The sequence below is a fragment of the Hyla sarda genome, chromosome 4 (assembly GCF_029499605.1).
Source record: "Hyla sarda isolate aHylSar1 chromosome 4, aHylSar1.hap1, whole genome shotgun sequence".
NCBI classification, from domain to species: domain Eukaryota; kingdom Metazoa; phylum Chordata; class Amphibia; order Anura; family Hylidae; genus Hyla; species Hyla sarda.
In genome coordinates this window covers 408,753,365-408,779,905 of record NC_079192.1, presented here as the reverse complement: position 1 = coordinate 408,779,905, position 26,541 = coordinate 408,753,365, and the positions used below count along the sequence as shown (strand labels likewise).

Genomic DNA, 26,541 nt, shown 5'->3' with positions numbered 1-26,541 from the left:
CTCACCTCCTGTTCTCTGTCTTCCCTTTTGTCTATTTCTTCTGTATTGGCCTGTCATACCTGATTGCTTCAACGACTCTTGCTTCTGCTCATCCCAATGTCCTCTTTTGGGACTGCCTTCTTTATATTAGTCATTTCAGTTTGTGCTCTCGGAGCCCAGTCGGGTTTTTAACCTGTCTATTACAGTTCTGTTTCAGGAGCCGCCAGATAGTTGCTTGGAGCGTTGTGTGAAATCCTTGTCTGTGTCTCTAGGAGTCAAGTCAAGTTTTTTATCTTTTCTGCCCTCAGTGAGTACCTCTAACTATTGCAATTGTGACATCCTCGTCTGTGCCACCAGGTCGTAAGTTGAGTTTTTAATTAGCCCCTCACCCCCACCTCTATATTAGATGCAATGGGTATAGACGTTCTTTCCTTAAATGTTAATGGCCTTAACAGCCCACAAAAACGGCATTTCCTCTGGTGAGAGGTGGTGTGACGCCAAGCCTCAATGGTTTGCCTTCAGGAGACCCATGTGTCATTGCATATTCCGCCTCCTCTCTGCCACTGGAGATTCCCGACGATCATACATTCCTCTTTCCATAAAAAGAAGAGGGGAGTCCTGATCGCGTTTAGAGATGATTTAGCGGTCCAAATTTCTCAACAATTTATTGATCCCCAGAGCCGTTATATTATCTTAGTTGTCACGATTGATAATGCTCTGTTTACCCTGGTAAATCTGTATGCTCCTAATAGTGGGCAGAGTTGCTTTCTGAGGAGGGTCTTTAAACAGCTTGCACACAGTTTGCAAAGGCTAACTTATTGTTTGTGGGGACTTTAAATCAGTCCCGGACCAAGATTTTGATCTCTCGGGATCGGCCAGACGTAGATTTTACGACCTTGGGGGCCTCTTGTCCCAATATGATCTCTTTGATGCATGGAGAATTTACCATGCCTCGGAACGTGACTTTACCTACTTTTGTACCAGGTATCATACATATTACAGGATTGACCCCATCCTGGTTTCTAGAGGACTGTTAGATAGAGTTAGTTGGGGATAGGTGAGTTGACGTGGTCAGACCATGCACCCACTTCCCTAGCTATCTCTGACTCTCATTCAAAACACAGCGACTTTGTATGGAGGGCCAACACGCATATTCTGGCGCACGCCAACCATAGCCTGGCAGCTATCGATTCTTTTCTCCACTCTTTACACCTTCCCCGACTCTCTGACGATGCCCTTGGCTCCCTTAACACGCCCATATCCATTCCCCGTTTAAGAAACAAGCCGAGGATATGAGAGGTAGGTTTCTACAATGGGGGTACAGTCATAGATCGCTGAAAAAAGCCTACAATAGGGCAAAACAACAGTCTCGAGCCCAATTACTATGCCCAACACCTAAAACCCGTGGCGATGACAGAGTATGGTTCATCACGAATTACCACTCTCATTGGGACAAAATTAAATCCTGCATGACTAAATAGTGGTCAATTCTGACCACGGAACCGGTCCTCAGACAATATATTACATCCAAACCCCAAATTACAGCTCGACGGGCGAAAAATCTAGGAGATCTCCTAGTTAGGAGTGAATACCTATCTGAACCATGCAAAAATATTTTTGGCTCAAGGGGGCCCAGATGGGGGCCATCAGCATGTGGACATTGCGCTGCCTGTCCCCATATGAGGCGATCCATTACTTTCACGAATTCCCAGACCACGATGACACAGGATGAAACATCAGATGACATGCACTACACACTGTTACGCCGAGCGCTCCGGGTCGCTGCTCCTCCCCGGAGCGCTCGCGGCGTTCATCTCTGTGCAGCGCCCCGGTCAGACCCGCTGACCGGGAGCGCTGCACTGTTGTCACCGGCGGGGATGCGATCCGCGTAGCGGGACGCGCCCGCCCGCGGGTCGCATCCCAATCTCCTCACCTGCCCCGTCCTCTTGCTGTTCTGTCCCGGCGCGCGGCCCCGCTCTCTAGGGCGCGCGCGCGCCGGCTCTCTGAAATTTAAAGGGACAGTGCACCATTAATTGGCCCAATCAATACCTACACCTGCGCCATGTGTATAAAAACCCACTTCCCCTTCCTGTCCTTGCCGGATCTTGTTGCCTTGTGCCCTATGAAAGCGTTTAGTGTGTTCCCAAGCCTGTGTACCCAGACCTTCTGCTGTTGTCCCTGACTATGACTCTTGCTGCCTGCCCTGACCTTCTGCAACGTCGGACCTTGCTCTTGCTTTGTCCCTGTGTACCGCGCCTGTTTCAGCTGTCAGCTGGGGTTGAGTCGCTATCGGGTGGAACCACCTGGGGGTTACCTGCCGCTGCAAGTCCATCCCGCTTTGCGGCGGGCTCTGGTGAAAACCAGTAACCCCTTAGACTCCGTTCCCCTGGTACGGCCCACGCCATCACCCCACTGACACAGAGGATCCACCACCAGTGTCCTCGCTGCATACCAGTCCGGATCCTGACACACGCTATGTAGTCTATTATGCAGTGTGTCCCTGCCCAAAAATCTATCTGGGCCTTACTACATGCCCTCTCAACATCTGTATCCGGGAACACATGAGGGATATCCGAATGGCACAGACGATGGGAACTATTGAAGATCTGAAGACAATACCCAAACACTTTAAATTGTACCATGACTGTGATGACACGCTCCTCCAATTCTGCGGTATTGACAGATTATATCCTGGGACGCGTGGGGGCGACTTGGGGAAACGTTTAGCTCAACGTGAGAGCTACTGGATTTGGCGCTTGGACACAGTGCAACCCCACACGGTTTAAATGAAATGTTCTTTTTATTTTTGTTTCTTTTCCAGGACACCATATATATATAGAGAGATTGCCTTCTATACCATTTATAGATGCCTACACACTTAAGACTTCGGGCCTTGAATTCATAGATGCAACTCCACTGTGTTAATATTTATTTTTCTTTATTATATATGATTGTGGACTGGTGTACTACAACTTTGTTTTATTTAAGGTGATGTAAAGGTTTCCTTATACTTAATATTAAATATTTACACTAACCCACAATAGTTGATACAATTTTCTTTAACCTATTGATAATGTACGTTTATATATTTGGGTTAGGTGAGGTGGTATGGGGATCATGTGTTTACTATATACACTTTTCTCTTACCTGCATCATTTTTAGTTCCCGTCCACTTCTTCACCCTCCCTCTTCACACTTATTTTCACGCGTGTTTTCATATATTTTGTCACAGTTTTTTTCACATAACACCTTTTCTTTCTCTTTTCCTCTTTTGGCACCCATTATGGCCTTTCACGTTTCCAACAATTTTTCCTATACACACCATTCACGTTTATTTCATCCTCCTCACTTTCTGTCACATCACTTTACACATTATTATTTTTTACATTACTTCACTCATCTGTTTTGTTACTTTTACTTACCCAATTCTTCACTGGTTCACATATTCCCATCCCATGTATAATTCCACTTGAATTATAATTTATTACAAACATGTATTGATATGCTTGATCCGTCAGTGTTCTGCTGATCACAGATACTGCCCCTGTTGCTGGTGCGCGTGCGCCGTCTCTGCGCTGCCGGGGATCTGGGTGAGTCGAGTCTACATCATGGCACGGTCATGTGATTTCTCGCATGGCCGTGTCATGTGACGCGGCTCCTTCCGGCTTCCGCGCGGCAGCGGGGCCGGTGTTCGCGTGCGCAGTAACAGCCACAGGTGAGGACTGCATTACTTTCTTATGAAACCATCTGAATGGTGTTCCTGGATATAAATAGACAGATGGACTGGGATAGAGCCACTCCCAGATGAAGGTTGCGTACCGAAACGTACGTTGGAGTGGTGCTGTCCCGGTCTCTGCCATTTGCTGTTATACTTTGGCATACTTTTATATTGATCTGTATCCCTGCAATGTTATTTTTGTTTACATGCACACTGCACTTTACCTGGTATGCAATATTTCTGCTCTCACTGTGAGATTTGTACTCTTTATAAACTGCTAACCATCTGGATTGTGCAATTTAGTATGCTAGTTTACCGAATCATTGGTTATTCTATTGTGGTGGACCCAGTAAATAATATACTATATATACCTCAGCTTCTATTGCAGAGACGGTGATACCACCTTTTTAGCCGTATTCCTCTTTGAAATATAACAATTTTTATTACCTTTTATGTATTTACATTCTACGGAATAAATAAAATTATGTATGCTTTATAAGTGACTCCGATTTTTTTTTTCTTTTGGTGCTTGCCATTCCCCAAATAGAAAAGGCCATTAAATCACTCCCCTCAAATAAATCCCCGGGCCCCAACGGCTTGCTGAATGAATATTATAAAAGATATAAGTCAGTTCTACTACCCCATCTCCACACTGTTTTTACTGATGCCATGACCTCTGGCTCCTTCCCTCAGGAAATACTCATGGCATTAATTACGATTCCCAAGCCGGGTAAGCCCATTGACCAAACTATGAACCATAGACTTATCTCTTTGTTAAATGGAGACGTGAAACTTTATGCGAAGATCATATCGACCAGACTTCTCCCCATCCTCCCTTATCTTATAGCTCCAGATCAAGTGGGCTTTACGCCCGGGTTCCAAGCCCCAGATAATACCAGACGTGTCTTTTCCCTTCTCCAACATTGTGAACATTTTAGTACTCCTGCACAATTTCTGACTTTAGATGCCGAAAAGGCGTTCGACAGGGTGAACTGGCAATACGTGTTCTCGGCCCTATGGGTTCTCGGGCCCTATCTTAGAGGCTATTAGTGCTCTATACTCCAATCCGGCTGCTATGGTGTTTACTTAGGGCTCTCTATCTGACCGTTTCACCCTGTCGAACGGCACGAGGCAGGGTTGTTCTTTCTCTCCCATTTTGTTCATACTAACTATTGAACCCTTGGCCTGTGTAGTATGCAGATAAAGCTCATGCAGATATTGGACAAGTGGAGCATAAACTGGCTTTGTCTGCGGACGACATTATCCTTACCTTGACTGACCTTTCTTCTTCTATGTTTTCCCTCTTACGGACTTTTAGTGACATCTCTTTTTACAAACTTAACTCTTCCAAGTCACAAATCCTCCCAATTCATGTACCCAATGCCCTGTTAGCAACCCTGAATAGGAACCACCCCTTGGATTGGCCGACGAGTTCGGTAACATATTTAGGAATTCAGCTGACGTTTCCCTCTTCCCGTACATTTCATACCAATTTTCCTCCCTTATCTTCTTACCTCTGCTTCGTTGACTGACTTTTCCAAAAAATTTCCGATCTGGCTGGGTCGCCTGGCGGCTTTCAAGATGTTTCTATTACCGAAGCTCCTCTACCTGTTTAGGACTCTCCCTATTGCCATACCTCGGTCCTACTTTTCCTCTCTGAACAAAATGATTTATAGTTTTGTTTGGGCGAACAAGAGGCCTAGAGTGGCCAGGAAAATTATGACTACTCACCCGGATGCGGGGGGGGGGGGGGGGGGGGGCTGGGCATGCCTCATATTGAGGATTATTACCGTGCGTGTATCCTTGACCAACTCCAACACTGGTGGTCTGGCAGTAGGGACAAATTGTGGGTGGGTGTTGAAGAATACTCCTCCCTCCCGATCTCCCTCAAATCCTGTTTGCTCATAACATCATGTAATGGTCCTCCCCCAAATCCCTCTCATCCGTTAATGTCTCTGATAGAATATGGGCACAATTCCTGAAACACTTGTCGCAAAAGAGAATGGTACCATTGAGGGAAATCCCTGTAGGCTTCCTTGTCCACCACATCCCAGACTTAGATTTTCATCCCTGGGTGCAAAAGGGGATACTGACCCTGGGTGACCTAGTTTATGATAGAGGCTCCATTCACTTTCCATATCTGAGAGAGAAGTATGATCTTCCTCATACCAACTTCTACAAAGGGCTCCAAATAAGGAGTCTAATGACGCAGGAGTTTGTTAGCCATATTCTTCTTCCTCCCCGTACTTTAGCATTTTTCCAGAGACCGACTCCATGTAAAAGGGGCATCACACAGTTCTATGATATGATGGAGTTTGCGAAATTTCCATTTATGGTGAAATGGGAGACAGATTTGGGCGACTCATTCTCTGACGATCAATGGCAGCAAGCTTTGAGACACTCTCGTACACTATTACGTTCTACCAACCATAGAGAGGTGATTCTTAAATCTATCTACAGATGATATGATGGAGGAATTGTGGCAATCGGGGTACCCTTTAGCACACATTGAGGAGCTGCCACAAGCTCCTCCCCCTTTGGAATGGGGTTCAGTTGATCTTATGCAAACCCATAGGCAACGATTTCACACTTCACCCTAGCTTGGCTCTGCTACTATTGAATCTAGACAGATTATCTAAAGAAGTGCGCACCCCAGTAGCTCATATTCTAATGTCAACTAAACTTCTGATCGCTAGGAGATGGCACTCCTCGGATGTTCCTAGTTTATTAGAATTGATTAATATGGTGAATTTAACATGTGGTTCTGAGCGATCGAATGCACTGGTCCATTCTCATTCTACAATCTTTCATAAACGCTGGGAAAGATGGCTCGCTGGCCCTCACTGTCCTCCTGTGGACCCCACTTGATTGTACTTTATGTTGAAGGATTAGACTACTGCTTTTGTGGGTCTCTAGCGGGTTGTGGTAATTGAGTATGGCAGCCCCTCTCTTGTGGGCTTTCTCATTTTCTTCTTTCCCTGTCTCCATTCTTTCTTTCTGTTCCACAACCCCAATCCACCCCTGAACCCTTGGTCTCCACCAAGGGATTCTAGGAGAGTTCAGCTTCTCTCCTGCCTGCATTCATCATATGGTGAAAAATGTTCCTGCTGGTGATGTATATGTTAATTCTATTTGTGCATTGCACCTGTTCAGACGTTGTGCTTATGTTTTTGTTATTCAATAAAAACTATTTGAATTAAAAGAATTATATTGAGAGGGCTTGTGCCAGTATTATATTCAAAGGATACGGTGTTTGGCAGTATTATAATAATTATTGTTTTCATATAGAGGATCAGAATCCATCTGGGCGTAAAGTTCTGCTGAGGGAACATTTCGCTGAAACAAGTCCTGGCAGTATGTACCATCTGAATTAGATAAGGAAAGCCTATAGAGAAGACGTCACCTGTTGTCACTGATATCATTCTGTATTCTCCTCATTATGTCCGATCAGAGCTGGAGTCACTTGTAAGTTCTGCAGTTATGATGGGTGAAACAACAACTCCCAGCATATCCTTACCTCATACTTAAAGGGGTATTCCAGGATTTTTTTTTATTTGACTATGCTACAGGGGCTGTAAAGTTAGTGTAGTTCATAATATAGTGTCTTTACCTGTGTGTGACGGTTTTCTCACAATTCTTATGTGATTTTCATTCCAATATTTATTTTTAACAGCATACAAAATGACTGCTGTCTCGGATTTTTCCCAGCTTGCAATGCGGTCGAGACCTGACTCACTAGTCAGCTGATGACAGGGAGCCTGTCTGCGTCAATGGGTTGAGAGAGCAATCTGCAAGTAATGCAACAGCTGGAGGCACCCTGATTGAAAACCACAGGTCTGAAGCTCATTTATGTTTCAATGGGTGGGGTAGCTGATGTGTGGGAAGGAGGAAAATAGTATCATGGGATTTGTAGGCAAACAAGAAAACTGAAAACAGGAAGTACAAGTTCACAGAAAGCTAGCCACAGTGTTCTGGTAATCTCACAGCATAGCCATTTAGCCCAAGACAAACGCAGATCCTTCCTAAGCATGTCCATTACTGTCTGCCAGGTGCGTACTAAAATCACCTTATGCTGGATAACCCCTTTAAGGTCATACTGGAAGCTGTAGTTTTAAATGGTAAAAACTTCTTTGGCAATTTGTATATCTGATTATTATACTGGAAATAATTTTCTGCAACATGCTACACCACGTGTATCACAACATGCTAAAAATAAAAAATTTTAAAAATAAAATGTGACAAAAAAGCAGCAATTTTTATGTTCACGCTGTTCAACATATGGGATCAATAACATTATATTTTAATAGTTCGGACATTTACGCACGTGGCGATACCAAATATGTTTTTAATAATTTTTATGGGGGTAAAATGGGAAAAAAATACATTTTACATTTTTATCGGGGGATGGGACTTTTCAAATTTTTAAATCCGGTTGATCGCATATGTCCGCCATTACCGGCGGGTCCGGAAGCAGCCGGAACCTGCCGCGCATGACGCAAGCACCTGTCCGGTGCTCGTGGTCATGGCGGAGTGTAAATGTACGCCATGGTGCGTTAAGTACCACGGCACCATGATGTACATTTACGTCCATTGTCATTAAGGGGTTAAAGAAACATTACACTTTTAATGTATAACACATGTACAGTGGGGATCAAAAGTTTGGGCACCCCAGGTAAAAATTTGTATTAATGTGCATAAAGAAGCCAAGGAAAGATGGAAAAATTTCCAAAAGGCATCAAATTACAGATTAGACATTCTTATAATATGTCAACAAAAGTTATATTTTATTTCCATCATTAACACTTTCAAAACAACAGAAAACAAAAAAAATGGCGTCTGCAAAAGTTTGGACACCCTGCAGAATTTATAGCATGCACTGCCCCCTTTGCAAAGCTGAGACCTGCCAGTGTCATGGATTGTTCTCAATCATCATCTGGGAAGACCAAGTGATGTCAATCTCAAAGGTTTTAAATGCCCAGACTCTTCTGACCTTGCATCAACAATCAGCACCATGGGTTCTTCTAAACATCAGTCTAGAAATCTGAAACTGAAAATAGTTGACGCTCACAAAGCTGGAGAAGGCTATAAGAAGATAGCAAAATGTTTTCAGATGTCAATATCCTCTGTCTGGCATGTAATTAAGAAATGGCAGTCATCAGGAACAGCGGAAGTTAAAGCAAGATCTGGAAGACCAAGAAAAATATCAGACAGAACAGCTCACATGATTGTGAGAAAAACAATTCAAAACCCAAGTTTGACAACACAATCCCTCCAGAAAGATCTGGCAGACACTGGAGTTGTGGTACACTATTCCACTATAAAGAGATACTTGTACAAATATGGTCTTCATGGAAGAGTCATCAGAAGAAAACCTCTTCTACGTCCTCACCACAAAAATCAGCGTTTGAACGTTGCAGATGAACATATGGAAAAGCCTGATGCATTTTGGAAATAGGTTCTGTGGACAGATGAGGTTAAAATTTAACTTTTTGGCCGGAATGAGCAAAGGTACGTTTGGAGAAGATGGGGAAGAGAATTTAATTAAAAGAACCTCTGTCCAAATGTTAACCCCTTGAGGAGCCCATTTTCACCTCTAGGACAAAGCCCTTTTTTGCAAATCTGACCACTGTCACTTTAAACATTAATAACTCTGGAATGCTTTTAGTTATCATTCTGATTCTGAGATTGTTTTTTCGTGACATAATCTACTTTAACATAGTGGTAAATTTTTGTGGTAACTGAAAAATTCCCAAATTTGATGAAAAAATTGAAAATTTTGCATTTTTCTAACTTTGAAGCTCTCTGCTTGTAAGGAAAATGGATATTCCAAATAATTTTTTGGGGATTCACATATACAATATGTCTACTTTATGATTGCATCATAAAATTGATGAGTTTTTACTTTTGGAAGACACCAGAGGGCTTCAAAGTTTTTTACTTTTGGAAGACACCAGAGGGCTTCAAAGTTCAGCAGCAATTTTCCAATTTTTCCCAAAATTTTCAAACTCACAATTTTTCAGGGACCAGTTCAGGTTTGAAGTGGATTTGAAGGGTCTTCATATTAGAAATACCCCATAAATGACCCCATTATAAAAACTGCACCCCTCAAAGTATTAAAAATGACACTCAGTAAATGTTTTAACCCTTTAGGTGTTTCACAGGAAAAGCAGGAAAGTGAAGGAGAAAATTCAAAATCTTCATTTTTTACACTTGCATGTTCTTGTAGACCCAATTTTAGAATTTTTACAAGGGGTAAAAGGAGAAAATGTATACTTATGTTTGTAGCCCAATTTCGCTCGAGTAAGCACATACCTCATATGTCTATGTAAAGTGTTCGGCGGGCGCAGTAGAGGGCTCAGAAGCGAAGGAGCAACAAGGGGATTTTGGAGAGTACGTTTTTCTGAAATGTTTTTTTGGGGGCATGTCGCATTTAGGAAGCCCCTATGGTGCCAGAACAGCAAAAAAAAAAAACATGGCATACCATTTTGGAAACTAGACCCCTTGAGGAACATAACAAGGAATAAAGTGAGCCTTAATACCCCACAGGTGTTTCACGACTTTTGCATATGAAAAAAAATTATTATTTTTTCACTAAAATGTTGGTTTTCCCCCAAATTTCACATTTTTTAAAGGGTTAATAGCAGATAAGACCCCCCAATATTTGTAACCCCATCTCTTCTGAGTATGGAGGTACCCCATAAGTGGACCTTAAGTGCACTGCGGACGAACTACAATGCTCAGAAGAGAGGGAGTCATATTTGGCTTTTTGAGAGCAAATTTTGCTCGGGGGGCATGTTGCATTTAGGAAGCCCCTATGGTGCCAGGACAGCAAAAAAAAAAAAACACATGGCATACCATTTTGGAAACTAGACCCCTTGAGGAACATAACAAGGGATAAAGTGAGTCTTAATACCCCACAGGTGTTTCACGACTTTTGCCTATGTAAAAAAAATATATTTTTTTTTTCACTAAAATGTGGGTTTCCCCCCAAATTTCACATTTTTGCAAGGGTTAATAGCAGAAAAGACCCCCCAAAATTTGTAACCCCATCTCTTCTGAGTATGGAGGTACCCCATAAGTGGACCTGAAGTGCACTGCGGGCGAACTACAATGCTCAGAAGAGAAGGCGTCATATTTGGCTTTTCGAGAGCAAATTTTGCTCGGGGGGCATGTCGCATTTAGGAAGCCCCTATGGTGCCAGGACAGCTAAAAAAAAAATACATGGCATACCATTTTGGAAACTAGACCCCTCACAGAATGTAATAAGGGGTACAGTGAGCATTTACCCCCCACTGATGTCTGACAGATCTTTGGAACAGTGGGCTGTGCAAAATTTTTCATTTTCATGGACCACTGTTCCAAAGATCCGTCAGTCACCTGTGGGGTGTAAATTCTCACTGCACCCCTTATTACATTCCGTGAGGGGTGTAGTTTCCAAAATGGGGTCCCATGTGGGTGTGTTTGTTTTTTTTTGCGTTTGTCAGAGCCGCTGTAACAATCAGCCACCCCTGTGCAAATCACCTCAAATGTACATGGCGCACTCACCCTTCTGGGCCTTGTTGTACGCCCCCAGAGCACTTTGCACCAACATATGGGGTATCTCCGTACTCGGGAGAAATTGTGTTACAAATTTTGGGGTCGTTTTCCCCTTTTACCTCTTGTGAAAATGAAAAGTATAGGGCAACACCAGCATGTTAGTGTAAAAATGTTTATTTTTTTACACTAACATGCTGGTGTAGACCCCAACTGTTCCTTTTCATAAGGGGTAAAAGGAGAAAAAGCCCCCCAAAATTTGTTAGGCAATTTCTCCTGAGTACGGCGATACCCCATATGTGACCCTATTCTGTTGCCTTGAAATACGACAGGGCTCCAAAGTGAGAGCGCCATGCGCATTTGAGGCCTGAATTAGGGACTTGCATAGGGGTGGACATAGGGGTATTCTATGCCAGTGATTCCCAAACAGGGTGCCTCCAGCTGTTGTAAAACTCCCAGCATGATTGGACAGTCAATTGTTGTCCAGAAATGCTGGGAGTTTTTGTTTTGCAACAGCTGGAGGCTCCATCTTAGAAACACTGCCGTACAATACGTTTTTCATTTTTATTGGGGAAGGGGGGTGGTAGGGGGGGGGGGGGCAGTGTACATGTGTATATGCTGTGTTTTACTCTTTATGTTATGTTAGTGTAGTGTAGTGTTTTTAGGTTACATTCACACTGGAGGCAGATTACACTGAGTCTCCCGCTAGGAGTGTAAGCTGCGGCGGAAAATTTGCCGCAGCTCATATTTGAAGCGGGGAACTCACTGTAATCTGCCGCCAGTGTGAATGCAGCCTGTACATTCACATGGGAGGGGGGGTCAAAACTACAACTCCCAGCATGCACTGACAGACCATGCATGCTGGGAGTTGTAGTTTTGCAACAGCTGGAGGCACACTGGTTAGAAAACCTTGATTTAGGTTCTATGACCTAACTCAGTATTTTCCAACCAGTGTGCCTCCAGCTGTTGCAAAACTACAACTCCCAGCATGTACTGATTGCGGAAGGGCATGCTGGGAGATGTAGTTATGCAATTGCTGGAGGCACGCAAGTACAACTCCCAGCATGCCAAGACAGCCTTATGCTGTTCCTGAATGCTGGGTGTTGTAGTTTTGCAAGATTTAGAGGGGTTCAGGTTGTAAATCACTGTCCAGTGGTCTCAAAACTGTGGCCCTCCAGATGTTGCAAAACTACAACTCGCAGCATGCCCAGACAGCAAACTGCTGTCTGGGCATGCTGAGAGTTGTAGTTTTGCAACATCTGGAGGGCTACAGTTTGAGACCACTTAGTGATCTACAACCTGAACCCCTCTAAATATAGCAAAACTACAAGTCCCAGCATGCCCACACAGCAAACAGCTGTCTGGGCATGCTGGGAGTTGTAGTTTTGCAACATCTGGAGGGCCACGGTTTAGAGACCACTGTAAACTGTGGCCCTCCGGATGTTGCTAGGCAGCAACTCACCTAGCAGGACCCGGAAGTATTGCTGCCGCTTCCGCACGTGGGGGATCCCCGCATGGAGGATCGCGCTCGGGGATCCGGGATCCAGGTAAGGGACCTTCGGCGCCGACCTTCCCTGGACAGTTCCCCCGTTTTGCCCGGACACCGATAGGTGGGCAAAGCTGGGGAACCGAACTTATCGGTCGGTCGCTCGGCCGACCAATAGCAGGGATAGGAGGGGTGGCACCCCTGCCACCAAACTCCTATCCCTTCAGGGGGATCGAGGGTGTCTCGGACACCCCCGATCCCTCTTATTTTCCGGGTCACCAGGTCACCAGTGACCCGTATGACCCGGAATCGTGCAGATCGCAGGTCTGAATTGACCTGCGATTTGCGCCCATCGCGGTCATGGGGGGGTCTCAGGACCCCCCTCGGCGATGTGCCGGGATGCCTGCTGTCAGATAACAGCAGTCATCCCGGCCCGATCACCGCTACAGGTGACGCGGCGCTCCCGGAACCCCGCGACGTACATGTACATCGCCGCGCGCCAAGTGACACTTTGCGGCGCCGTACATGTACGTCGCTCGTTGTGAAGGGGTTAAGCATGGGGAGGATCAATCATGCTTTGGGGTTGTATTGCAGCCAGTGGCACAGGGAACATCTCACGAGTAGAAGGTAAAATGGATTCAATCAAATTTCAGCAAATTTTGAATGCTAACTTGATGCCATCTGTGAAAAAGCTGAAGTTAAAGAGAGGATGGCTTCTACAAATGGATAATGATTCTAAACACACCTCGAAATCCACGGGGGATTACATCAAGAGGCGTAAACTGAAGGTTTTGCCATGGCCTTCACAATCTCCTGACCTTAACATAATTGAAAATCTATGGATAGACCTTAAAAGAGCAGTGCGTGACAAACAGCCCAGAAATCTCAAAGAACTGGAAGACTTTTGTAAGAAAGAATGGGCAAAGATACCTCAAACAAGAATTGAAAGACACCAAGTCTCAAGAATTGAAAGTTTCCACGCTGTGATACTTGCCAAAGGGGGCAGTACAATATATTAACTCTGCAGGGTGCCCAAACTTTTGCAGATGCCATTTTTTTGTTTTCTGTTATTTTGAAAGTGTAAATGATGGAAATAAAATCTAACTTTTGTTGACATATTATAAGAATGTGTAATTTGATGCCTTTTGAAGATTTTTCCATCTTTCCTTGGCTTCTTTATGCACATTAATACAGATTTTTACCTGGGGTGCCCAAACTTTTGATCCCCACTGTACACTGTGGGTAACACTGAAGGGGGGCCCTGGGGACATGAAAGGACACTGCCTGACAGGACAGGAGAGGTACGGGGAAACACCTTCCCGTACTGAGCCACCACATGAACATAGCCTTAAGAGGAGACTGCACTCTAATAGGGGCTCAAGCAGAGTATAGACATGAAGAAATCAACTTCCTTCCCTGTAACTATAGACTGAAGACTAAATGGGTTAATACACAGCTCTTAGCAAACTCAGTGTCATGTCACGTGGCCTTGAACACACCCTATGATATCCAACTTCAGTTTCGTTTATTGTAAATCCTGAAGCCATGGCGTCTGCTGCTCAAAGAAATGAACTTCTCTGTTCCATCTGTCTAAACATATATACAGATCCTGTAACCCTGAGATGTGGACACAACTTCTGCCGGGTCTGTATTGATCAGGTCCCGAATGTACAGGAGGAGTCTGGAGTTTATTCCTGTCCTGAATGTCGAGCTGAACTGAAGAGGAACACAACTCTACACAATAGAGCAGAACATCTACTGCCTACTCAGACACATCAGGAGGAGACGACTGGGATCTGCTGCACCTACTGTATTAACTCTTCTGTACCTGCTGTAAAGTCCTGTCTGCACTGTGAGGCTTCTCTATGTGATGGTCACCTGAATGTTCACAGCAAGTCACCAGAACACGTCCTGACTGATCCCAGCACTTCCCTGAAGAACAGGAAATGCTCCATCCATAAGGAACTTTTAAAGTACTATTGTCCTACAGATGCTATCTGTATCTGTGTGTCCTGTTCATTGGCCGGAAAACATGGGGGACACCAGGTGGAGATGATGGATGAGGCCTCTGAGAAGAAGAAGAAAAAACTGAGGAATGTTCTCCAGAAACTGATCACAAAGAGAGAGGAGACTGAGGAAAGAGTCCGGAGTCTGGAGGAACGCTGGAGAAAAGCTCAAGAGAAATCATCTGGAGAAGCGGAGAGAGTCACTGCCCTGTTTATAGACATGAGGAGACGGCTGGACGACCTGGAGAAGAAGGTCCTGAGTGAGATCTCCAGGCAAGAGGTACAGGTGTCTGCTCTGATCCATCAGCTGAAAATAAAGAAGGACGAGCTGTCCAGGAAGATGAGATACATTGAGGAGCTGTGTAACATGACGGATCCACTGACTGTCTTACAGGAACCAGACACAGGTGACTTGTGTGATCCTGAGGAGGGGGGAGGTGATGAGGACACAGGGGGACATGATAAGACATATGATGTAGATGTGATTACAGGGATGATACATGCAGGCTTCTCTGATATAATGACATATCTACAGAACATCTCACCTGCAAAACCAGGTAATAAGAGGAAACGCTACCACTGGGACCGATCTCCACCCAGTCACACAAAAGCTTCTCCTGTGTCAGGTACAGAATATGGGGGCAATTGTGTAACAGTCAGGACTGGGGGTGCTGGGGAGGAGGTAATAGCTGTAGGAAAGGTGGGGATCTATGGGGAGGGTCCTGCAGACATATTACTGGATGTAAAGACAGCTCATAATAATCTCCACATATCAGACGACCTGAAAACTGCAACATGGACAAAAATAACACAGAATCGTCCAGAAACAGCAGAGAGATTCCAGTATTATCAGGTGATGAGCAGCCGGAGATTTACCTCAGGACGACATTACTGGGATGTGGAGATCAGTAGATCAGGATGGTGGATGGTGGGGATGTGTTATCCCAGTATAGACAGGAGGGAAGATCAGTCACGCATCGGAGATAATAACAAGTCCTGGAGTTTGTGGGGAGGGAAGGCATGTTATAATCAGTATTCAGTGGTACATGACAATAAAGCAAATCTGTTACCTCACCAGATCTCCAGTGATAGAGTCAGGATCTGTCTGGATTATGGGGCCGGGCAGCTGTCCTTTTATGAGCTGTGTGACCCCATCAGACACTTACACACCTTCACCACCACCTTCACCGAGCCCCTTCATGCTGCATTATATGTATATAATGGTTCTTTAAAGATATTAGGGGGAGGAGCAGCTGGGGAAAACTGAGAAATGTGTGAGAAACTGAGACAGCTGTTGAAAGTGCTTCAATCTAAGACATTCATTTTCAGATGCATTTTCAACAAAAAAAATACACTGTGTGAACAATTTCACAAATTAACAAAAAAAAAAGGAAAAAAACAGTGTATAAATATAACCATAATTTTAATTTTGTGGTCAACAATTAAAAAAATTGTGCTCACATGTGGTACTTGGAAAAAATACAGGAAAATATTTTGCAATGACAACAGAAAACACAACATACAAAACACGTGAGCACAGCCAAATAATAGCAAATAAACGTCCATTGCCAAAAATATAATGTTTATTGGGTGTTGGGTGAATGTATAAATGTACATAAAATGACCAATATAGTAATGACAATGGTTATTTGTACTCAATATTCATTTCTTTATCAATTGTCATCTATAAATAAAGCTACGGTATATTTGTACTAAATTAAATTGTAAGTTTTTTTGTTTGTTTAAAATCAGGATTTGTGAACTGTACACCTGAGCGATAAAGTGTAAAATCTTGTGGAAACAGATAATTTTTTTTAAGGAAAAGTAAAACAAAAAATAACATTGTAACATTATATATATGGGCTCTCCCGTCGTTCTCTAAGCTGATCGGGATACCGCGTTTTCACCCCAGTGGTCCTGATCAGCTCTGCTGAGCAGCCAAGATTGTTTTTCCACATTTTAGACGCTGCAATCAACTTTGATTGTCGCATCTATGGGGTTAATGCTGGGCATCACTGCGATCAGACCATCCCTCTATTATGTGTGCTCAGCTCCTGAGTACGCGTCATAGAAGGGGAGCGGGTGCAGGGCATATGTATGCCCTGCGTCCTTAGGGTAGGGTAGCACGTAACAGATCCGCCGTTGACCCGATCTGTAGTGTGCCTCCAGGTGCCTCTCCATGCATCTCTATGGGAGAGCCGGAAATACCTGAACGTTGCCATAGTCAACACTCTTTCGCCGCTCCGAGCAGTCACACAGGTGCCTGCGAGTGGGGTTGTCATGTTCCATGGAGGGCCATAAAATATATTGTCTAGTATATTCTGCTACATACCACTCCACTTACTCCATGACCCGCTGACTCATGATGGCCGGACACAGATGTGAAAAGCGTTGTTCAGCGTTGTTTCAGTTTTTACCTAAGGCAGTATAAAATCTAGAATTGGCCCTAATCATAGCACACCTTGAATGCTATGTATAGGAGCATTGTCTACTGTTTTTGACAGGTGTCCCTGCTGCTGTACATACTGTACTTTCTGTGACACCCAACATGATCGGCACATAAACTAAGCACTACAGCAGGGACTCCTGTCAAAGACAGGAGTCCTTGCTCCTGTATGAATTGAGCAGTAAGTAATATACTGTATACCTCACCGCTCAGTGAACTATTGCTGGGCTGGATACAGAGTGCCAAAACCAGTGAATGTAAGAAAATAAGTGGCAAGTGCCCAGTACAGTAAATGTACTGAGTATATGGTGAGGCATAGAGCATTCCTGCTTCTTAACCAGAATAGGGGTATTAGTCTTTGCTTCTGAACATAGTTTCTATGGCGTTAATGTTAATATACAACTATAGGAAAAGATGAAAAAAAAATTCTAGTTGTTGGCCACTAGGGGGAGCTCATGTATACATATTATTAATAAACAAGTGGGTAAGCTTCCCCTAGAGGTGATTCAGAGTTCTATATTAGAGAGCTAAAGAGTATTAGTACAAAAGAATTCTCAATAATAAACAAATTGTCCGGGATACAAAGTACTAGCGCTACTTATGTCCATGTGGCTGTGTCTGGAATAACAGCTCAGCTCTACACAAGTTACTCTAATCCTGGACTGCTCCTTTAAAAGTGATCTTATTTCTGCAATGAATGGAATCATTTCTCTATGTAATGTTCTATAAGGAGCCATTGATATAGATAATAAATCCAGATTATGACCTTTTGTTTCCTTTGTCTTTCTGTGTCCCTGGTAGAAGAAAGATGATGCCCAGCACTCACCAGTAATGCACAGTGAAGATTTATTATGCTATAGTGTAGTACAAGGATGCGTTTTGGAGCCTTCCTCAGCTGTCTGCTGATACATGTAAATTGGTATACAAAATGACTGTTGTGTTGTGATAGCTTGAATTGGGTAGTGGGTGAACTAGATCAGGTCTAGCAGGGACCACCCCGTAGAAGCAAATGACACCGCAAAGACAACTCTGTACTCAAACTTCAGACACCTACTTCTCACTTAAAGGGGTACTCCGCCCCTAGACATCTTATCCCCTATCCAAAGGATAGGAGATAAGATGTCTGATCGCGAGGGTCCCGCCGCTGAGGACCCCAGTGATCTCCCTGCTGCACTCTGCATTTGTTTAGAGCATCGGGTGCAGCGCCAGAGGTTCAAGACATCACGAGTGGGGCGTGGCCGTGATGTCATGAGACAGCTGTTGAAAGTGCTTCAATGTAAGACATTCATTTTCAGATGCATTTTCAACAACAAAAATACACTGTGTAAACAATGTCAAAAAAAGGCCAAAAGGAAACAAACAACTTTGGGTGAAAACATTAGATTATATTGCTTTGTAGTTAAATTGCCCCCTCCCCCCCTCGCAAAAAAAAAAAAAACTGTGTATAAATATAACCATAATTTTAATTTTGTGGTCAACAATTTAAAAATTGTGTTCACATATGGTTCACATACAGGAAAAATATTTGGCAATCACAGCAGAAAACACAACATAAACAACACATGTGAGCACAGCCAAATGATAGCAAATAAATGTCTATTGCCAAGAATATAACATTTTTTGGGTGTTGGGTGAAGGTATAAATGTACATAAAATGACCAATATAGTAATGACAATGGTTATTTGTACCCAATATTTATTTCTGTATCAGTTGTCAACTATAAATAAAGCTTTATTTGTACTTAATACATTGTAAGTTTTTTTGTTTGTTTAAAATTGGACATTTTCCTATCCTAGGTGACGGAAAAAATAGATTTTATGAAAGACAGGAGGCGAGCATTATATGCAAATTCTTTCTTTACTGCAGACATATAGCAGCAAAACTAAAATGTTTAACAATACTGAGAAGCAAAAAACTTTACAATAGGTAGATATAACCAAGAATGCTATATGTGATGGTTAACCAATGAGGATGCAGCATGGTTAATATAAAGAGTCACTCAATAAGCCACACCTTTCTTCGACAATTAAATTAACTGAGTATAGACATAATCTAAAGAAAAGAAAATAATAAAGCAAAAGGAATTTAGTAAAATTCAATAACAGTCCGATCTGACAAGGGAAGAAGATCAGAAATCCGGAAGGTCAGTCGAAACATCTCATAGGCTGAAGAAGTCCATGAAGTAGTCGAGTATTGAAGGTCAATAGGTAGAAAGTTCACAGGAAAGACTTGCGGAAAGATTAATCCACTTGTGTTGGAGATCAATAGGCTGTGAACAAAAAATATATGTGATAAAAACATATAGGGATGGGATAAGGGAGGAATAATGCTTGGCTCCTGTCTTTCATAAAATCTATATTTTCTGTCACCTAGGATAGGAAAATCTCAAATTTTATTTCAAGGAGGCCTCGCATTATATGCATATTCAAAGCTATAATAGTAACCATTAAAATACATGTTAAACATATTTAAATAATTATAGCAGATTCATAGATACATGAGATTAAAGGGGTACTCCGCCCCCTGACATCTTATTCCCTATCCAAAGAATAGGGGATAAGATGTCAGATCGCTGCGGTCCCGCTGCTGGGGAGCCCCAGGATCGCCGCTGCGGCACCGCGCTATCATTGCTGCACAAAGCGAGTTCGCTCTGTGCGTAATGACGGGCAATACAGGGGACGGAGCAGCGTGATGTCATGACTCCACCCCTTGTGAAATCACGGCCCGTCCCCTTAATGCAAGTCTATGGCAGGCGGCATGACGACCGCCATGCCCCCTCCCATAGACATGTATTTAGGGGGGCGGAGCCATGACGTAACGATGCTCCGGCCCCTGTATTGCCTGCCATTACGTGCAGAGCGAACTCGCTCTGTGCAGTAATGATAGCGTAGTGCCGCAGCAGCGGGACCGTGGCAATCTGACATCTAATCCCCTATCCTTTGGATAGGGGATAAGATGTCATGGGGTAGAGTACCCCTTTAAGGTCTGAAATAGAAGGTTTTGAAGGTGGAGTCAGACGACCAGTTGTCTGCTTTAAGGAGGAAGAAGATGAATGACGTAGGGGATTTGTTTTAGACTCATAGTATTTAAGACATTGAACTACACAAAGTTTATCTTGATGAGGAAAGGCAGGATAGAAGACCTGATGCAAATTGGTTTTAGTGCGTCTATGAATGGTAAACATCACTCCATCAGGAGTATATTGTCTACGAGAAATGTCTAAGGCTTTGACATCAGAAACTCATTAAATAGATATAAGACAAAGTAAAGTTGTAAGTTTAATGGATAACAATTTTAGAGGAAGGGAATCATTATCATCCCAGGAAATAAATAAATCAAGAAGTGAGCTGACGTGGACTGATATTTAGGTAGAGGGGGACGTTTGAAACATATGCCCTTAAGATGTTTGCAAACTAACCGGTGTTTAACTATAGGGATAGAATCAATAGGTTATCAGTGCTATGGTTGATTTCTGAATGGATACTTAAAGGAGAACTCTGGGAATCAGAGCGAAGGGGGGATAGCATAAAGTTTCTTCTGGGGCCAAATTTGTAGGAATGAATCTACCTCTGCTGCTTCTGGATCATGATGCCAACTGAAGAATAGAGGAAGTTGACGATTTAGACAAGATGCGAAAAGGTCCAGATGTAAAGGACCCCACAGAAGATTGAGTTGGTGAAAAACAGATTGATCCAGCTTTCAATCGCTGGAATCGACTAGATAACGTGAGTTCCAATCTGCTACAGTATTGGAAAGACCTGGAACACACTCCGCTTTTAGAGTAATATTTCTGTCCAGGCAAAAATGCCAAAGATCTTTGGCGATATTGGCAACAAATGCAGATTTTTGTCCATTGGACTGCAGAAATGTTGTTCATCCGAATCAGAATACAAATGTGAGATAACTCTTTCGCAAAGCTTTTCAAAGCAAAATAGCCTGCTAAGAGTTCTAGACAGTTGATGTGGAGAAGAGATTCTGGAGGGGACCATTTTCCATGTGTCAAAAGAGTACCATAACGAGCTCCTCAACCGTTGAGGCTGGCATCCGATTCCAAAACCAAGTATGGATTGGAATGGAAGATTGCCTTGCCGTTCCATTCTTGAACATGGTGAAGCTGTCATAAGAGTTCTTCTTTGGCTTCTGATGATAGACGAATTTCGTCTGAGTATCCTAAGCCTTCTCTTGAATTTTTAATCTTTGAAGAGCTCTGTAATGTAGAGGTGCTGGGAATATAGCTTTGATGGAAGAGGATAACAGACCTACAATTCGAGCTTGTCAGGATCCGGACTGGTATGCAGAGAGGACACTCGAGGTGGATCCTCTGTGTCAGTGAGGTGATGGCGTGGGCTGTACCAGGGGAACGGAATCTAAGGGGTTACTGGTTTTCACCAGAGCCCGCCGCAAAGCGGGATGGACTTGCAGCGGCAGGTAACCCCCAGGTCGTTCCACCCGATAGCGACTCAACCCCACTGACAGCTGAGACAGGCGCGGTACACAGGGACAAGGCAAGAGCAAGGTCGTACGTAGCAGAAGGGCAGGGCAGGCAGCAATGGTTCGTAGTCAGGGGCAACGGCAAAGGTCTGGATACACAGGCTTGGGATACACAAAACGCTTTCTCAGGGCACTAGGGCAACAAGATCCGGCGAGGACTGGAAGGGGAAGTGGGTTTATATAGGAAATGGAGGTGATTGCACTTGATTGGGCCAGCCACCAATTAGTGGTGCACTGGCCCTTTAAATTTCAGAGAGCCGGCGCATGTGCGCCCTAGAGAACGGGGCCGCGCGCGCCGGGATGGGACGGAAGGAGGACGGGGCAGGTGAGCAGAACGTGATGCGACCCGAGGGCAGGCACGTCATGCCGCACGGATCGCATCCCCGCCGGGGGACTCAGAGCAACGCTCCAGGAGCAGGGACCCGGAGCGCTCGGCGTAACAGTACCTCCCCCCCCTTAGGTCTCCCCCTCTTTTTGAAGCCCAGGAATCTGCAGACAACCTCCTTGTCAAAAATGTTGGCCTCAGGTTCCCAGGACCTCTCTTCAGGGCCACAATTCTCCCAATCAATTAAAAAAAATCTTTTACCTCGGACGATCTTGGAGGCAAGGATCTCTTTGACAGCGAAGACATCAGAGGAGCCAGAAACAGGAGCAGTAACCTGGGTAGAAAAACGGTTAAGCACAAGAGGTTTGAGAAGAGACACATGGAAAGAGTTAGGAATGCGAAGAGAAGAAGGAAGATGAAGTTTGTAAGAGACAGAATTAATTTGATTCTTGATTTTAAAAGGACCGAGGTAGCGAGGACCCAACTTGTAGCTAGGGACACGAAAGCGTATGTATTTGGCAGAGAGCCACACTTTGTCCCCAGGGAGAAAGACAGGAGGAGTTCTTCTCTTTTTATCTGCATGTCTCTTCATTCGAGACGAGGCCAGTAGGAGCAAATTTTGAGTCTCCTTCCAGATAGCGGAGAAGTCCCGGGTTACTTCATCCACGACAGGAACTCCAGAAGAAGTGGGAATGGGGAGGGGGGGCAGAGGGTGACGGCCGTACACCACAAAGAATGGGGATTTGGCGGAGGATTCAGAATTTTTGAAATTGTACGAGAATTCAGCCCAGGGCAGAAGGTTGACCCAATCATCTTGGCGGGAGGAGACAAAATGTCGCAAGTAGTCACCAAGGATCTGGTTTACTCTCTCTACTTGTCCATTGGATTGGGGGTGATAGGAGGATGAGAAATTTAATTTGATCTTTAATTGGTTACAGAGAGCTCTCCAAACTTTTGACACAAATTGAACGCCTCTATCCGAGACGATATGCGTGGGAAGCCCATGAAGACGAAAAATCTGCAGAAAAAAATGCTTCGCCAACTGTGGCGCAGAAGGAAGGCCTGGAAGCGGAATGAAGTAAGCCATTTTGGAAAAACGATCAACGACCACCCAGATGACGGTGTTGCCATGGGATATGGGAAGATCTGTAATGAAATCCATGGCAATTTGGGACCATGGTTGCTCAGGGACAGGCGAAGGATGGAGGAGTCCAGCAGGCTTCTGGCGAGGGGTTTTATTCCGGGCACAAACAGTACAAGCCCGAACAAAATCAGTAACGTCAACCTCCAATGTAGGCCACCACAGACGGGAGATTAGCTGAATGGACTTTTTAATGCCAGCATGACCAGCCAGGTGAGAAGAATGCCCCCCTTTGAGGATCCTGAGGCGGAGGCGTGGAGGAACAAAAGTCTTTCCAGGGTGGGTTTGCCCCAGTGAGGCTGGAGCAGAGGAGACCAGGCACTCAGGTGGTATAATATGCTGCAGAGGGGCTTCAGACTCGGAAGCATCAGAGGAATGAGAAAGGGTGACAGCTCTGACATTCTTGTCAGCGGGACGGAAGTGTATCTCGAAGTTGAAGCGGGCAAAAAACAACGACCATCTAGCCTGGCGAGGATTCAGACGCTGAGCGGACTGGAGGTAAGACAAATTCTTGTGGTCAGTGTAGATGACAATGGGGTGTTTGGAACCCTCCAAAAGATGTCTCCACTCCTCGAGTGCTAACTTGATGGCCAGGAGTTCACGATCTTCAATAGAGTAGTTCTTTTCTGCCGGAGAGAAAGTCTTAGAGAAAAAAACCACAAGTAATGTTACGTCCGGTAGCGTTTTTTTTTTTTGCAAAAGTATGGCTCCGGCTCCGACTGAGGAAGCATCTACTTCCAGGAAGAATGGTTTCAACGGATTAGGTCTGGACAAAACTGGTGCAGAGGCGAAGGCAGCTTTGAGACGTTTGAAGGCCTCATCCACTTGTGGAGGCCACGACTTTGGATTAGCATTCTTCCTAGTCAGAGCCACAATAGGGGCCACAATGGTGGAGAAGTGGGGAATAAACTGTCGATAATAGTTGGCGAATCCCAGGAAGCGTTGGATAGCACGGAGTCCAGAAGGGCGTGGCCAATCCAAAACCACAACAGCTTGTCTGGATCCATTTGAAGCCCTTGGCCAGAGACTAGGTAACCAAGGAAAGGAAGACTGTTGCATTCAAAGAGACATTTTTCAAATTTAGCGTACAGGTGGTTTTCACGGAGTCTTTGGAGCACTTTACGGACATGACGACGGTGTTCCTCTAAGTTAGAGGAAAAAATCAAGATGTCATCCAAGTAGACCACAACACAGGTATACAATAAGTCCCGAAAGATCTCATTAACAAAGTCCTGGAAGACTGCAGGGGCGTTGCAGAGCCCAAAGGGCATAACTAGATATTTAAAATGTCCATCTCTGGTATTGAAAGCGGTTTTCCACTCATCCCCTGTTACGCCGAGCGCTCCGGGTCCCCGCTCCTCCCCGGAGCGCTCGCTTCTCTCTCGCTACCGCAGCGCTCCGGGCAGCTCCACTGACCCGGTGCGCTGCGATACCGTCTCCAGCCGGGATGCGATTCGCGATGCGGGTAGCGCCCGCTCGCGATGCGCATCCCGGCTCCCGTACCTGACTCGCTCTCCGTCTGTCCTGTCCCGGCGCGCGCGGCCCCGCTCCCTAGGGCGCGCGCGCGCCGGGTCTCTGCGATTTAAAGGGCCACTGCGCCGCTGATTGGCGCAGTGGTTCCAATTAGTGTGTTCACCTGTGCACTCCCTATTTATACCTCACTTCCCCTTCACTCCCTCGCCGGATCTTGTTGCCATTGTGCCAGTGAAAGCGTTTCCTTGTGTGTTCCTAGCCTGTGTTCCAGACCTCCTGCCGTTGCCCCCGACTACGATCCTTGCTGCCTGCCCCGACCTTCTGCTACGTCCGACCTTGCTTCTGTCTACTCCCTTGTACCGCGCCTATCTTCAGCAGTCAGAGAGGTTGAGCAGTTGCTAGTGGATACGACCTGGTCACTACCGCCGCAGCAAGACCATCCCGCTTTGCGGCGGGCTCTGGTGAAAACCAGTAGTGACTTAGAACCGATCCACTAGCACGGTCCACGCCAATCCCTCTCTGGCACAGAGGATCCACTACCTGCCAGCCGGCATCGTGACAGTAGATCCGGCCATGGATCCCGCTGAAGTTCCTCTGCCAGTTGTCGCCGACCTCACCACGGTGGTCGCCCAGCAGTCACAACAGATAGCGCAACAAGGCCAACAGCTGTCTCAACTGACCGTGATGCTACAGCAGCTACTACCACAGCTTCAGCAATCATCTCCTCCGCCAGCTCCTGCACCTCCTCCGCAGCGAGTGGCCGCTTCTGGTCTACGACTATCCTTGCCGGATAAATTTGATGGGGACTCTAAATTCTGCCGTGGCTTTCTTTCCCAATGTTCCCTGCACTTGGAGATGATGTCGGACCAGTTTCCTACTGAAAGGTCTAAGGTGGCTTTCGTAGTCAGCCTTCTGTCTGGAAAAGCTCTGTCATGGGCCACACCGCTCTGGGACCGCAATGACCCCGTCACTGCCTCTATACACTCCTTCTTCTCGGAAATTCGAAGTGTCTTTGAGGAACCTGCCCGAGCCTCTTCTGCTGAGACTGCCCTGTTGAACCTGGTCCAGGGTAATTCTTCCGTTGGCGAGTACGCCGTACAATTCCGTACTCTTGCTTCAGAATTATCCTGGAATAATGAGGCCCTCTGCGCGACCTTTAAAAAAGGCCTATCCAGCAACATTAAAGATGTTCTGGCCGCACGAGAAATCCCTGCTAACCTACATGAACTCATCCATCTTGCCACTCGCATTGACATGCGTTTTTCCGAAAGGCGTCAGGAGCTCCGCCAGGATATGGACTTTGTTCGCACAAGGCGTTTTTTCTCCCCGGCTCCTCTCTCCTCTGGTCCCCTGCAATCCGTTCCTGTGCCTCCCGCCGTGGAGGCTATGCAGGTCGACCGGTCTCGCCTGACACCTCAAGAGAGGACACGACGCCGCATGGAGAATCTCTGCCTGTACTGTGCCAGTACCGAACACTTCCTGAAGGATTGTCCTATCCGTCCTCCCCGCCTGGAAAGACGTACGCTGACTCCGCACAAAGGTGAGACAGTCCTTGATGTCTACTCTGCTTCTCCACGTCTTACTGTGCCTGTGCGGATATCTGCCTCTGCCTTCTCCTTCTCTACTATGGCCTTCTTGGATTCCGGATCTGCAGGAAATTTTATTTTGGCCTCCCTCGTCAACAGGTTCAACATCCCAGTGACCAGTCTCGCCAGACCCCTCTACATCAATTGTGTAAACAATGAAAGATTGGACTGTACCATACGTTTCCGCACGGAGCCCCTTCTAATGTGCATCGGACCTCATCACGAGAAGATTGAATTTTTGGTCCTCCCCAATTGCACTTCCGAAATCCTCCTTGGACTACCCTGGCTTCAACTCCATTCCCCAACCCTGGATTGGTCCACTGGGGAGATCAAGAGTTGGGGGCCCTCTTGTTTCA

The 26,541-nt window shown here is 45.2% G+C and overlaps 2 protein-coding genes across 2 annotated transcripts in view; one reads left to right on the top strand and one right to left on the bottom strand.

Moving 5' to 3' along the window:
* The first annotated feature begins 14,229 nt into the window (after positions 1 to 14,229).
* LOC130267607 (E3 ubiquitin-protein ligase TRIM39-like) lies at positions 14,230 to 16,412 on the top strand. The gene has a single exon (XM_056517640.1). The coding sequence runs from the start codon at positions 14,262 to 14,264 to the stop codon at positions 15,987 to 15,989; it is 1,728 nt and encodes a 575-aa protein (XP_056373615.1). The 5' UTR covers positions 14,230 to 14,261; the 3' UTR covers positions 15,990 to 16,412.
* Positions 16,413 to 18,626: 2,214 nt separating this feature from the next.
* The window catches only part of LOC130267636 (actin-binding protein WASF2-like), a 100,276-nt gene continuing 92,361 nt past the window's right edge, over positions 18,627 to 26,541 (bottom strand). The window contains exon 4 of the mRNA XM_056517686.1: positions 18,627 to 19,438. The gene's annotated coding sequence lies outside the window, so the exon portion shown is untranslated. The remainder of the gene's footprint in view (positions 19,439 to 26,541) is intronic.

What these genes read in the sequence shown, in the direction of transcription:
- LOC130267607 (XM_056517640.1), top strand. Translation starts at nt 14,262, where the DNA reads ATGGCGTCTGCTGCTCAAAGAAATGAACTTCTCTGTTCCATCTGTCTA.